The sequence below is a fragment of the Hibiscus syriacus genome, unplaced genomic scaffold, assembly GCF_006381635.1.
Source record: "Hibiscus syriacus cultivar Baekdansim isolate YM2019G1 unplaced genomic scaffold, ASM638163v2 tig00110348_pilon, whole genome shotgun sequence".
NCBI classification, from domain to species: Eukaryota; Viridiplantae; Streptophyta; class Magnoliopsida; order Malvales; family Malvaceae; genus Hibiscus; species Hibiscus syriacus.
Window position 1 is genome coordinate 683,101 of NW_024062699.1, and position 13,287 is coordinate 696,387.

Here is a 13,287-nt window from a genome sequence, read left to right on the forward strand (position 1 = left end):
TGAAATTTTTGTCTGTTCGATTTTAATTTGATATGGTAAAAATATAATTCGATTTTTAATTTAATATATATTAATGTGTGTTAAACTTGATTTTTAAAATAAATAAAATGTTTAATTTAATTTGATAAAAAAATTTAATAAAAATAAATTACTATAAAATTTAACTTTTAAAAGATGAAATTTAATTAAATGTAATCAATCAAAATTCAACAGTTTTGTTTTCAAAGGAAGGCCTTAGCTATATAGACAGTGCCCTAGGAGTACCTCTTTCAATGGATTCAATTACTGCTTCCAAATCTAGGTTAGAATATGCTAAGGTTTGTATCGAGATAGGGACTAAAGACGAACTGCCTGAAACTGTTGAAGTAATGCTAACTAATGGTACTACAACTACTATCTTTGTTGATATTCCTTGGTTTCCTAGTAGATGTAGGAGATGCAATACGTTTGGTCACTCAGATAAAGGATGTTTAGCCAAAACATCCTCTGCCCCTACTACTACTAAAATCTGGAGGATAAAAAATAATCACAATGAAAACTTTGATCTTAATCCTCAAGAAAAATCATCCATGCCTATTCCTTTGCCTGATCCTTCCCTGCAAAATTCACTGCCAGATGCTATCCCTTTAAAAGATCATACTGTTTCAAATGGTAAAGAACAAGTTAATGAACCTGGAAATAACAATCCTATTCAAAAGGTTCAACTTTCTAAAAGTGACTTTCTTATTCCCATAGATTTGTCAATTGAGGATAATAAATAACAGTCTTTTGAACCTCCTTTTTCTAAAGTCTCAAAATAACCTGATCAGCCTCCATATTCTGCTCCCATAACAAATAACTCTATAATTAAGCCTAAAAGAGGTAGAGGTAGACCCCTTAAAAACACATCAAAATTTACTATAAGAGGTTCAACAAATAGATTTGAAATCCTCTCCACAGTAGATGAATCTTCTTCTTCTGAGATTCAACCCAGGAAAGCAAGAACTGCTACTGTTGGGGTTGCAAAACTCATCAAAGAACTCAAGTCTAAAAAGAAAGACCATATTAATGAGATCAAAAGTACCCCTGGAATAATTGTAGAAGGCTCTTCATCCTCTATTTCTCAATGATCTTTTCTTTCTGGAACATAAGAGGATTCAATAATCCTCAAAAACAGATTAAATTCCTGAATAGAGCTAATCTCTATAATGTTGATGTTCTATGTTTGTTTGAAACTCGGATCAAACCTGAAAATTCTGATAAAATCTTTCATAATATTTTAGGGAACTGGAATATCATTAATAACTATGATTCTGCTGTCAATGGTAGAATTTGGCTTCTCTGGAAAATAGGCATTGATCTCACTCATTGCTACTCCATTGATCAAAGTATCACTGTTAAATGCCTTAGTAATAACACTTATTTCATTATCACTGCCATTTATGGCAGTAATAGTGGTTCTCAAAGAAGATCTCTTTGGCAGCATCTCAAATTTCTTGATTCCATGTATGGTTCTCAACCTTGGATTCTGGGAGGTGATTTCAACACCTACCTCCATCATAAAGAAAGCTCTGACTCTCTCCTTCTTGGCCCCTACTCTACAACTGATATGATTGACTTTCAAGAAATAGTTCAAGACCTATCTCTCCAAGATCACCCCTTCTTTGGCCCCACCTTTTCTTGGAGCAACAAACAAAAAGAAACTTATCTTGCTAGAAAACTGGATAGGTTGTTAATCAATCCTCCTTGGGCTTCCTCCTTTCAAGGATCTTTTGTTGAATTTCTTGCCCCAGGTCCCTCTGATCACAGTATGGCCATGGTCTGGACTTCTAAAGAAACTCAAACTAATAGACCTAAGCCTTTCAAATTCTTCAATTTCTGGACCAAACACCCTAATTATCTTGAAGTTGTTCAATCCTCCTGGCAACTTCCTATCCATGGCAACCCGTTACAGAAACTTTTCCTCAAGCTTAAACGTTTAAAACCTTGCTTGAATAAGCTTAACAAGGATAATTATAATGATATTTCTGCAAGGGTAAGGCTTAAGAGAACTGAGCTGGAGCAAATTCAAATTTCTATTTTAAATTTGCATAATTCTATTGAAAAAGAGTTAACTGTTCAAAAGGAGCTTTTTGCCCTTGAAGATAATGAGTTCATGTTCCTTAAGCAAAAAGCTAAGGTGAGGTGGATTAAAGATGGTGACAAATGCACTAAACTTTTTCACACTGCTATTGCCTCTAAATTTAAAAGAGACACCATTAGGGTTCTTATTAACAATGAGGGTAAAAGACTTGAGTCCTATGATGAAATGGCTAATGAGGTCATTGATTTCTTCAAGAATTAATTAGGAACTTCTGACCCTAATGTTCTTCCTATTGATTCTGCCTTCTTAAAAAATCTGTTGCGTTTTTCTCTTCCTTCTGAGACTTCTTCTGAGTTTACCAAAACAGTTTCTGTTGAAGAGATTAAAGAAGCTTTGTTTATCCAAGGAAATGACAAAGCCCCTGGCCCTGATGGTTTCACTCCTATGTTCTTCAAAAACTCTTGGTCTGTGGTAGGGGAGGTTATTATCAATGTTGTTCTTTACTACTTTCAAGAGGCTAAAATTCCCCCTGCTTTCAACTCCACCATTATAGCCTTGATTCCTAAAATTCAAAACCCTAGTAAAGTCAAAGATTACAGACCCATCTCTTGTTGCGTAGTGATATACAAAATTATCAAAAAAATCCTTGTTAAAAGACTTTCTTTGCTGCTCCCTGATCTCATTACCCTCAACCAAACTGCTTTTGTGAAAGGAAGATCTATAATGGATAATACTCTTCTTGCTCAAGAATTGGTAAAAGGCTATGGTAGGAAAAACATTTCTCCAAGGGCATCAATAAAAATTGATCTTCAAAAAGCCTTTAATTCTCTCAATTGAGATTTCATTTCTTCTACCCTCTTTGCCATTAGTCTGCCTCCCACTTTCATAGGATGGATTGAAGCTTGTTATAGAGAAGCTATTTATTTCATATCCTTTAATGGAACTTTAATAGGTTTTTTCAAAGGTCAGAGAGGTATTAGGCAAGTGGGCCCTCTTTCTCCTATTCTTTTTGTGATGACTATGAACATTCTCTCTAAAATCCTCAATCTTGTTGCTGCTAGAGGTATCTTTGGATACCATCCTAAATGCAAGAAACTAGGTATCACTCATCTTTCTTTTGCTGATGATCTTTTGATTTTCTGCAAAGGTAATCTTGAGTCTAATGTTGGTGTTACCACTGTTCTTAATCACTTTTATACCTTGTCTGGTCTTAATCTCAATATCAATAAGACTGAATTCTTTGCTGTTGATATTTCTATTGGAACTCTTGATTCTATCAAATCTGCCACTGGTTTTAAACATGGTTTTCTTCCTATTAGATATCTTGGTGTCCCTCTGGTTACTAAAAAACTATCTGAAACTGATTGTATGCCTCTCCTTGATAACTTCAAAACAAGACTTCACAATTGGTCTGGAAAATTTTTAAGTTATGCATGACGCCTTGAGCTTATTAAAACTGTCCTTTATAGTGTTGTTAATTTTTGGTGTCAGCAGTTCCTTATTCCCAGAAGGTTATTAATCGACTTGAACAATCATGTGCTCGTTTTCTTCGGAAAGGATCAAATAAACCTGCCAAGGGTGCTAGAATTAGCTGGAATAGAATATTCTGCCCCAAATCTGAATGAGGTATGGGCTTGAAAGATCTTAGCTCTTGGAATAAGGCTTGTATGGTCCAACTCATTCGTAAAATCCTTGCAAGCAATGGTTCCCTGTGGGTTGCTTGGATTCACTGTTATGTTTTAAAAAACAGTGGATTAAGTGACATCAATATTAGTTCTTCTTTAAGCTGGAGCTTTAAAAGACTTCTTAAAACGTGAACTGATGCCCTCCCTATCATCTCTGCTGGAATCACTAAATCCTCTGCCATTTGGGACGAACTAAGTGAGCACAGAGATAAAGTTCCTTGGCAGAAAATACTCTGGTTTCCTCTCCATATTCCCAAACAAAGCATTATTTCTTGGATGATTATTCTTGATCGCCTCCCTACTCACGACAGGCTTTTCAAAATGGGAATCACTACTGATCAGATATGTATCCTTTGCAATGTTGAACCTGAATCCATAAATCATTTGGTTTTTGAATGTGCCTTTGCTTCTACTATCTGGAACTCTATCTTGTTTCTTACCAACTTACGAGATACTCACAGGACTTGGGATGCTAGAATTGAATGTGCTGCTCACAAATGGAAAGGAAAATCTTTACTTTCCATCATCATAAGAATTGCTTGGAACGCTTTTAACTATTTGATTTGGGAGGAAAGAAACAGGAGAATTTTCAAAGGTGGATCAAGAACTACTGACCAAATTCTTAAGCTAGTCCTAACCGCATACATTTCTAGTTCACATGCTTTGAACAGAAAGTAAAGCAGGAAATAAAATCAAAGCAGCCTAGGGTTTGGAATGAGGTTTCGGGGTGGGCTCTAGTTCTCTATAATCTCCCGATTTAGGTTCTAAAAAGGTACTCGGGTTCTCCTTGCTGGTGCCCCCTTGGGCTTGTCAGACCCTTAGTCATAAGCCCATTACAAGCTTGTGTGGACTAAGTTAAACTCGAGAGGAAACATTCCCTTATGCCCGCACGGTGAATAAATTCACACGAAGAAATAAGGTATATGAATCCCGAAGGCTACTTGCTAGGCATATGCGGTGAATAAATTCACACGAATGCGTCGCTTTTACCCCCACTTAAAAGGGTTTGGAGCTCGGGTATAGAGCCAAAGATGAAAATTTTGAAAAATCTGAAATCATTGAACAAACGTTAGTACAACTATTTATTTGAAAAATAATCAAAGGTAAATAATTGGAATCGAATAAATAAATTAAAATTTAAATTTACAATTTTCGCATAAAAAGACAACGGAAAATTAATTCTGGCCTGACTCACTTACCTGTCCCCAGCAGAGTCGCCAAGCTGTCGGAACCGTCTTTCGGTTGGGCCCCGAAATTGGGCTTCGACTTGAATTGATTGGGTTAGAGTCGCCACCGACCAGTTTAAAACGAATTTAGGTGGGTCGGACACCATCTTACCGGATCTGCGTTGTACCAAAAATGTGTCGGGTTCGGGAGTCAGTTACGGTCAAGGAAGGATTAGCACCCTTGAACCGCCCTTTCGATACCAATTAATTTATCGGTTATCTTTAATTGCGAAAATTTGAAATTTAAATTAAAATTTAAACTACCCGATTCAAATTGCTTACCTTTGATCGATTGAAATTACCAATGAAAATGTCAAAAAATGTTAGGGGGAAAAATAATAATTAAATATCAAATAGATAAATAAATAAAAAAACAAAACAATAGAAGAATAAGAAATAAAAAAAGGAAATTGAATATAAAAAGGTTTTAAGAAATAATAATAAAAAAATGGATGTTAATTAGTGACCAAAATAAAACCTGTATAAAATCTTGGGCCAAATTCAAAAATATATAACTTGGGGACTAAAATATAAGCATAATAAATTAAAATTCCAAATTAAAATACTGAAAAATGAAATTCAGTGACCAAAGTACAAATATGATAAAATCTGATGGCCGAGGACCGAGTTTACCCCTCACGAAATTACACCGAAGTCCCTCCTTGCAAAACGACGTAGTTTTGCTATCGTGATATATGCCCGTTTCCAAGGCCAAAATGGCCCAACCTTGGCCATTTCTCACTTTGTTCTCTCTCTCCTCAACGAGATAACCATCTGTTCTCTCGCCTCTCTCTAACCCGACCAAGATTCGGCCCCCACCACCGATGGTCAACCGCCGTCGCTCCGCCGCTCCGGCCGCCACCGCCGGCGGCCGGAAAGAACCCAAAACCATAAAAATGTTCCCCTCGTTACCCTTAGGTCAGATCCGAGCCCCGAATCACCGTAACCAAACCCAAATTGCGTAGATCTAAGGAAAACCCATTCGTCTTTTACCTTTTCCAGCGAGGCCCTTCGTCTTCCCGATGCTTGCTCTTTATTTTGCTTGGCTTTCGGTTTGTTTCTGTTTACTATTTTTGGTTTTTTGTGGTGTTGTATTCGGTTGTTTCAAAGCGTTTTGATGATTTTTGTTTTCGTTGGGTGTTTGGTTCTTTGGTTGTGATGATGTTCTGATGGTTCTCGGTTGTTTTGGTACCGTGTTTGTGGGTTCTGTGTTGTTGATACCCTTTGGTTTCTGTGGCTCGCTGTTGACGTGGGTCTTGTGTTTGGCTCGTTGGTGGTGTACTGTCGTTGATGGTTTTCCGTGGTGTATCTCGGTTCTGTTACCGATATCCCCCCCCACTGAGTACCGTGGCTTGGTGGGTATTTATACCCACCACTGATGCTATCTGTTCTGCCCTCCACGGGCTATTTCCGGTGATGACGGGGTCGTTCCCGTACCTTTCGGGCCTATCATTGCTTCACGTGGCCGGGAATCCCGGGATGGTGCAGTCCCGATTTTCCCGGCCAGCCGGTTCTCCTCTTTGACTGGGTAACTCCCCATGCGGCGCCTGTTGCTTGGATGTGTAAACCCTAATTTATAGGGTTTGAGCTGGTTCAGGCCCCAAACATATTGGACCCAAACAATGGACTTCTCTTAGACCCAATCTTGGACCTGGACCACAAAACAGAATAAAGGAAATTAAATGAATAAAATGAAAAGAAATAATAATAATAAAAATACTAATAATAATATAAACTATATAATATATATATCTCAAAAAATATTTTTTAAACTATATATTATATTTAAAAACGCTTTCAAAACTATATACCATATAGTTTTCAAAAATGATTTTAAAATATTATATAAGTTTTCCAAAATATTTTTAAAACTATATATTATATAAATTTTTCAAAAATGTTTTTTTTAAACTATACATTATATTTTAAAAATGATTTCAAAAATATATGTTATATAATTTTCAAAATGTTTTAAAACTTCTATATTGTATATAAGTTTTCAAAAACGTTTTAAAAAAACTATATTATATATATATTTTCGGAAACCGTTTTTTGAAAACTATATGTTATATTTTTCAAAAACACTTTCAAAAATTATACTATATTATCGTATATATGCCTATAATAAATAAAAATAAAAAACTCAAATTCGGGTGAAAATGAGTGTCTACAAACATATAACCAAGATTTTCATACTTGTGTCTGTTTTCAGAGACAATTTAAAATATTTTCCTATTTGTGCGTGTGTTTTTAGAAATGAAAATTCATGAACTCACATAATAAATATAAATATTTCAAATAAAATCATAAATATAAATTAAATTAAAAGTATCATTTAGATTATTACTTTCAATTGAAATAAAATACTTAATAACTTGATTAAAATCCTCAACTCAAAAAAAACCAAAGAAAAAAAGACATGTACTTTTTCTATCTTGAAATGAGAAATAATAAAAAAAATTCTTTCATTTAAAAATAAAAAAATAATAATAAAATATTTGATGTTTATCTTCTTAATAAATAATATTTAAGTAGTTTCTAAATTTTAAATAATGTTTCTCTTTAAAAAAAATCAAATTTAATTATTTATGATCTACATTTTTTTCGAAGACGTTAAATTTAATATAAAAATATATTCTATTTGTTTCTTATATTTGGGGGGCCATGGCTCCAACTAGTCCAAGGGACGTTCCGCCATTGATCCTCGTATATTTTATTGATCATTCATTCTGCGTATTTTCAAGAACTTAAAAAGGTTGTAATTAAATTATTATTTTTTTAATTCGACTTATATGCAAGGCTGAGTATTCAACTCGTGCATTGTGGTCTTTAGTATATATTGATTTCTACTATGCATGGTGTTTTTAGCGGTGTGGTTCACTTTTTAATGGCCTTTTAAGGTGTTCTATGGTGTTTTCAGAGTCAAATGACAGTCTTGAAAGTGTCGGCTCTTCAACAACGTCTAAACAAAATAATTTTTATTTATTTATGTGATGTTTTATAGCAATAGTTTACAGAAGAGGTGACTGAAAACAAAAATAATGGGTTTAGAAGAGTGTTTGTTTTCTCTGCGGCCATGCTGTATGATTGGTTTGAAAGAGCAAGTGGCAGGGATCCTTGAGGATGAAGGATAGTCCAAGTCGAATCCGGACATTTTTATTGTTTGGAGTTATGTATGTGTGGTGTTTTCTTTTGCCAAATACATCCCTCGGCCCCATTTTCTCTTCGTAGCAGTTCCCTCGTGCTTGGAGGTCTCAATCAACGATATACTTTTAACACCGTGGAAAAAGAAAACTTGTATTCTTCATTAAATATTTAGGTTATATAATATTTCTGCCCAAAGTCCAAACAAGAACGGGTAGGTTTGGAAAAATATTATATAACATTAGCTGTAAAGTGATTATAACTCGAAACTTATCTAAAACATGACATATATCATTACGTCAAAACCTTTTCTTCTCCTGCTATTCCTTGGCAGCTTAGCTAATCAAACTCGTTTTAAGTAGGTTTTAACCAGATTATACGGGATACGTGGACTAACGGTAAAGTTCCATTTGTATATATACATACATACATACGAATGTATGTATTATAAACCGAAGATCCTAATAATTACACGGTTCATGTATCCCAAAACAACAACAAAATGACAACAGCCTAAGGCACTTATATAGCTTTCAACCCTCAATATGTGTGATTTTCTTTTCCCCATATTTCTTACCCACCTTCATTTTCTAACAAGATTTATTCAATGAAAATGTGACAAATTGCCAGATCATCGTCCTATCAAGAAGATACCAAAATCGAAAAAGGACAAAAATTATACATATAAAAAAGAATATTTAATAAAACAATTTATATTTTAGTTATTTTCAATTAATTTATTTGGTTATCAGTAAACAATTACTTTTTTTTAACAAATTTCAAAAATAATATGTTGATCTAATACTTTATTATTTAGTTTAATCAATCTCATAAAAGTAATCTTTAAGAAAATTTTATAACACTTGACGAACATCGATGAGCACTACTAATAATGAGTATCATTAATTTAATTTATAAAAAATTAAAATTCGAAAGGGTATAATTATAAATTAGTTTAAAATTTAAGATAAATTATTTAAAATAAAGGGTAAACTTTACTAGTGACCACCTGATTATTGCCCATTTTCATTTTAACCACTATTTTTTAAATTTTGTCAATCAATTCACTCAACTATTTAGATGCACTCAATTAAACCAATTTTCGTTAATATTTAACGGAGAAACTGATGTGATAGTTAAAATATTTTGTATAATTACACATTTGATCATTATTACTTATATATTCTATCAATTTGGTCCTAATTTTGATAAATTAATATTAACCCTTGTGCTTAATTATACCAAATATTTTAGCTGCCACATCAACTTCTCCATTAAATATCAAACGACAAGTGACTTAATTGAATTCATTTATATAGTTGAGTGACTTGATTGACAAAATTTTAAAAATGATGACCAAAATAAAAAGTGACAATAGTTAGGTGTTCACTGATATAGTTTACCCTTTATTTTAAATAATTTATCTTTAAATTTTTAACTAATTTTCTTTTAAAATTTTAAATCTTTATAAATTAAATTATTTTCATTTTTCTTTCCGGAATTAAAATGCATTTAGAGGAAGATAATTTTCCTTAGACTGTGATAAAAAAAAAATAAAAAAAAAAAATCCGTAATTGGGCTGCATGAGAAAGTAAGTGCTGGAGCTTCCGGAGGAAATCGAGATTTTAGGGAAAATATTCTGGGGGAAAAAACTCATCTATAAAGTTGAATGTTTTATTTGTTAAAACAATCATTTATCATAATTTTTGGATATTTAACTTCATAATTATAACATGAATTTTTAAATAAATAAAAGGATGAAAATTTTAAGTTTTGTCTACAAATAATTTTAATTGATATTTAAATAAACATTTAATAGAAATCAATATTTTATGTGAGTTCAAACAGAAAACGATTAATCTGGATATGATGATAGAAATTTACTTCTTAATTGAAAGATTTTCAAAAATATATTACAGTAAAAAATTCCAATCTTTGACCCACGAAAATTCCGATATAATAGAGGAAAAGAAGAATGCTTGATTCCATACAAAGTGGGAAATAATTAAAAAGCGTCTGGATTCCTTGTAATTTTAGTTTGAGACAGGTAACGCCGCGTCAGATTAATACTAAAATTTATTAAATTTCTAACAAACCAGGCCACCTTGCTTTCAATTCTCTGGTTTTATATATACCTTAAAATCCCCCCCCCCAATATCTTCGCAAAACCCTTGGTTAATTCCCTCTCTCTCAAATAAAATCTTCGATTTTACTATTACCATTTGCCCCCAGAGAGGTCGGTTGGCTGGTTTCCCCTGCTGAATTAAACTATGGCAGAAACCCAGAGCCGTGGCCATGTTTTCGCCGGTAAGAAAAGAGGTACGGGTGCGGATGAATTTGAAGGCGATGATATTTTCGTGGCAAAGAAATCAATGTTGCCCACAATGGCAACGGAAAACGACCCTGCCGCAGCATTAGCCACCGCCCGCCACGAATTCGGTGAGCATGGCGGCGTTAACATGTCCATCGAAGCCTCCGCCACCTTTACCGTCATGGAACCTGAAACCATGCGCCGTATGTTCGCCGGTGAACTCGGCCCTGATCGTGATTTCTTCATCTATAGCCGTCATTTTAATCCCACCGTCTTAAATCTTGGCCGTCTAATGGCCGCCCTCGAAGGAACCGAAGCTGCATATTGCACCGCCAGCGGTAATTGAAAATTTTCCGTCCTATTTAAAAAAAATTGTGGTTAATAAATGATCTGATTTGGTGATGACAGGTATGTCTGCTATATCATCCGTGCTGTTGCAACTATGCAGCAGCGGCGGACACGTGGTGGCTTCAAGGACACTCTACGGCGGCACCCATGCACTTCTAACACATTTCTTGCCCCGAGCCTGTAACATCACGACCACGTTTGTCGACATATGCGATCTCGAAGCAGTCAGAAATGCCATCGTCGAAGGAAGGACCAAAGTCTTATACTTTGAGTCGATGTCGAATCCAACCCTCACCGTAGCGAATATCCCGGAACTTAGTAGAGTCGGACACGAGAAAGGAACCACGGTGGTAGTCGACAACACCTTCGCCCCAATGGTTCTTTCCCCGGCTCGGCTCGGTGCTGATGTAGTTCTCCATAGTATCTCCAAGTTCATCAGCGGTGGGGCCGATGTTATTGCAGGTTCGTCTGTCAATTTTTTACCTACACTCCTCAGATATTAATCTTCATTTGGTTAATAATTTGTTTAGATCAATTACGTGTTGTCTTGTGATTAATGGAGCTTTAATTGGAATCCTAGAATGTTAAACTCAGTTCAATGCACAGCCAAAGCTAAAGTTTGGCTTTTATGGTTGTGGGTGCCTACTTATCTCGTGAATGATGATAAGCTCTGACTGATCACTCGAAAGCAGCCAAGGCGATAATTACTATGGACAACACACACTCTTTTTCCTTTTTCATATATATATATATATATATATATATATATATATATTACTAAATGATTATAAGATAATATATTTATTTATTTTTAATTATTAATAATATATATCTCTTATAATAGAGTTACTTTATTTCGAATAATCTAAATATAATAGCGTATCTTTTACCATTTACTTATAGTTCAGCTTTTATGACGGATAAGGATCATTATCATGCATGTGAGTAGGTGTACCCAGCCATCATCCTCTTCTTGTCCTTGTCATGGATATGCTATCATGTGATTTGTTTTTGGTCTTTTTTGTTGCTTTTCTAATCAGATCTGTTCAGATAACTTACATTTTTAGTTGAAGATTAAAGCGTCTCTTCTCTAATTTTGATGTTTGTTTAACCCTACTAAAAATTATGTTTGTTTGCTTATTTAACTTGTGATGGATATAGGTTTCGTATCAAATGGGTTCAAGAATTTAAGAGGCCTACTCTTTTGTAGATATTGTTTTTGTTTGAGTTTAACCACTTTAAGATTCATAGGACGGATCAAATGGGTTTAATTACATTTTTTTCAAGTTTTTTTATTTTACAAGAATTTTCTAAACCCAAATAAGATCAATTGACCCTCAATTAATTACACGTCAATCCGCCCCTGCATCTAGCTTTGCCAAAGCTTTTAGTTTATTGATTTAGTAACCTTAATGGCAATTTTAAGGTGCTGTTTGTGGACCTGCAAGCCTGGTGAACTCGATGATGGATCTACATCAAGGTGCCTTAATGCTTCTAGGCCCGACTATGAACGCCAAAGTTGCCTTCGAACTGTCCGAAAGGATTCCTCACTTGGGCCTAAGAATGAAGGAGCATTGTCTCAGAGCCATGGAATACGCCATTAGAATGAAGAAACTAGGTTTCAAAGTCATATACCCAGGCCTGGAGGATCACCCACAGCACGAGCTATTGAAGTCCATGGCCAACAACGAATATGGGTTCGGTGGGCTTCTTTGTGTGGACATGGAAACAGAAGAAAGAGCCAACAGGCTGATGCACCACTTGCAGAACTACACGCAATTTGGCTTCATGGCTGTTAGTCTGGGTTACTACGAGACACTCATGTCCTGCTCCGGCAGCAGCACCAGTAGTGAAATGAATGCTGAAGAGAAGGCACTCGCCGGCATTTCGCCGGGGCTGGTGAGGATGTCGATCGGATACATTGGAACACTGGAGCAGAAGTGGAGCCAATTAGAAAAGGCACTCTCTAGGATGCAAGATTCCACCTTCAATAAAAACTAATGTTTCGCTGGTGCAAGGTATCGTTTTATGTTGTTTCTGTTGTTAAATATTGGTTTTTGCGTAATATAACGCTTTCTTTTAAGAAGTTTTCTTCTTCTTTAACCTTCCCAACTTCAAATGTTATCATTGTTTATATCGCATTTTTTTTTTACTTTTTATAAACTTATTTTATGTACTCTATGGCTTATGCATTATGGATTTCAATTGGAAAATTTTGGAAAGAAGTTGGGCCCAAATCAAAGAAAAATAGGCTTTTCAATTGGAGAAACCAGTGTTTAAGACTTATATGGCTTTGGTGGTTGAAGTTCAAAAACAATAAGGCAGAATGACTATGATGTGGTTAAAGTTCATGCTCACGTGCTTAGAATTGGATTAATGGATTTGGTTGTGGAAGTTTTCGACAAGATATCGGGGAAGAGTTATGTTTCTTATAATGCTGGTATGGTAAGATTTTGCAGAAATGGTTGACGTTTGGTCGGGGATGAAGAATATATCAGATAATTTGATCCA

The 13,287-nt window shown here is 34.8% G+C and overlaps 2 protein-coding genes across 2 annotated transcripts; both read left to right on the top strand.

The window, feature by feature from the left end:
* Positions 1 to 272: 272 nt before the first annotated feature.
* LOC120120892 lies at positions 273 to 3,687 on the top strand. Its single transcript, XM_039140403.1, has 7 exons — positions 273 to 698; positions 810 to 1,059; positions 1,263 to 2,299; positions 2,405 to 2,828; positions 3,015 to 3,125; positions 3,210 to 3,428; positions 3,557 to 3,687. Exons 1-7 carry the CDS (start codon positions 273 to 275, stop codon positions 3,685 to 3,687), a joined length of 2,598 nt encoding a protein of 865 aa, XP_038996334.1.
* A 6,591-nt stretch (positions 3,688 to 10,278) lies between these two features.
* Positions 10,279 to 12,888, top strand: LOC120120837 (methionine gamma-lyase-like). The gene is made up of 3 exons (XM_039140367.1): positions 10,279 to 10,766; positions 10,837 to 11,238; positions 12,203 to 12,888. The coding sequence occupies exons 1-3, from the start codon at positions 10,388 to 10,390 to the stop codon at positions 12,775 to 12,777; spliced, it is 1,356 nt and encodes a 451-aa protein (XP_038996298.1). The 5' UTR covers positions 10,279 to 10,387; the 3' UTR covers positions 12,778 to 12,888.
* The last annotated feature ends 399 nt before the right edge of the window (positions 12,889 to 13,287 follow it).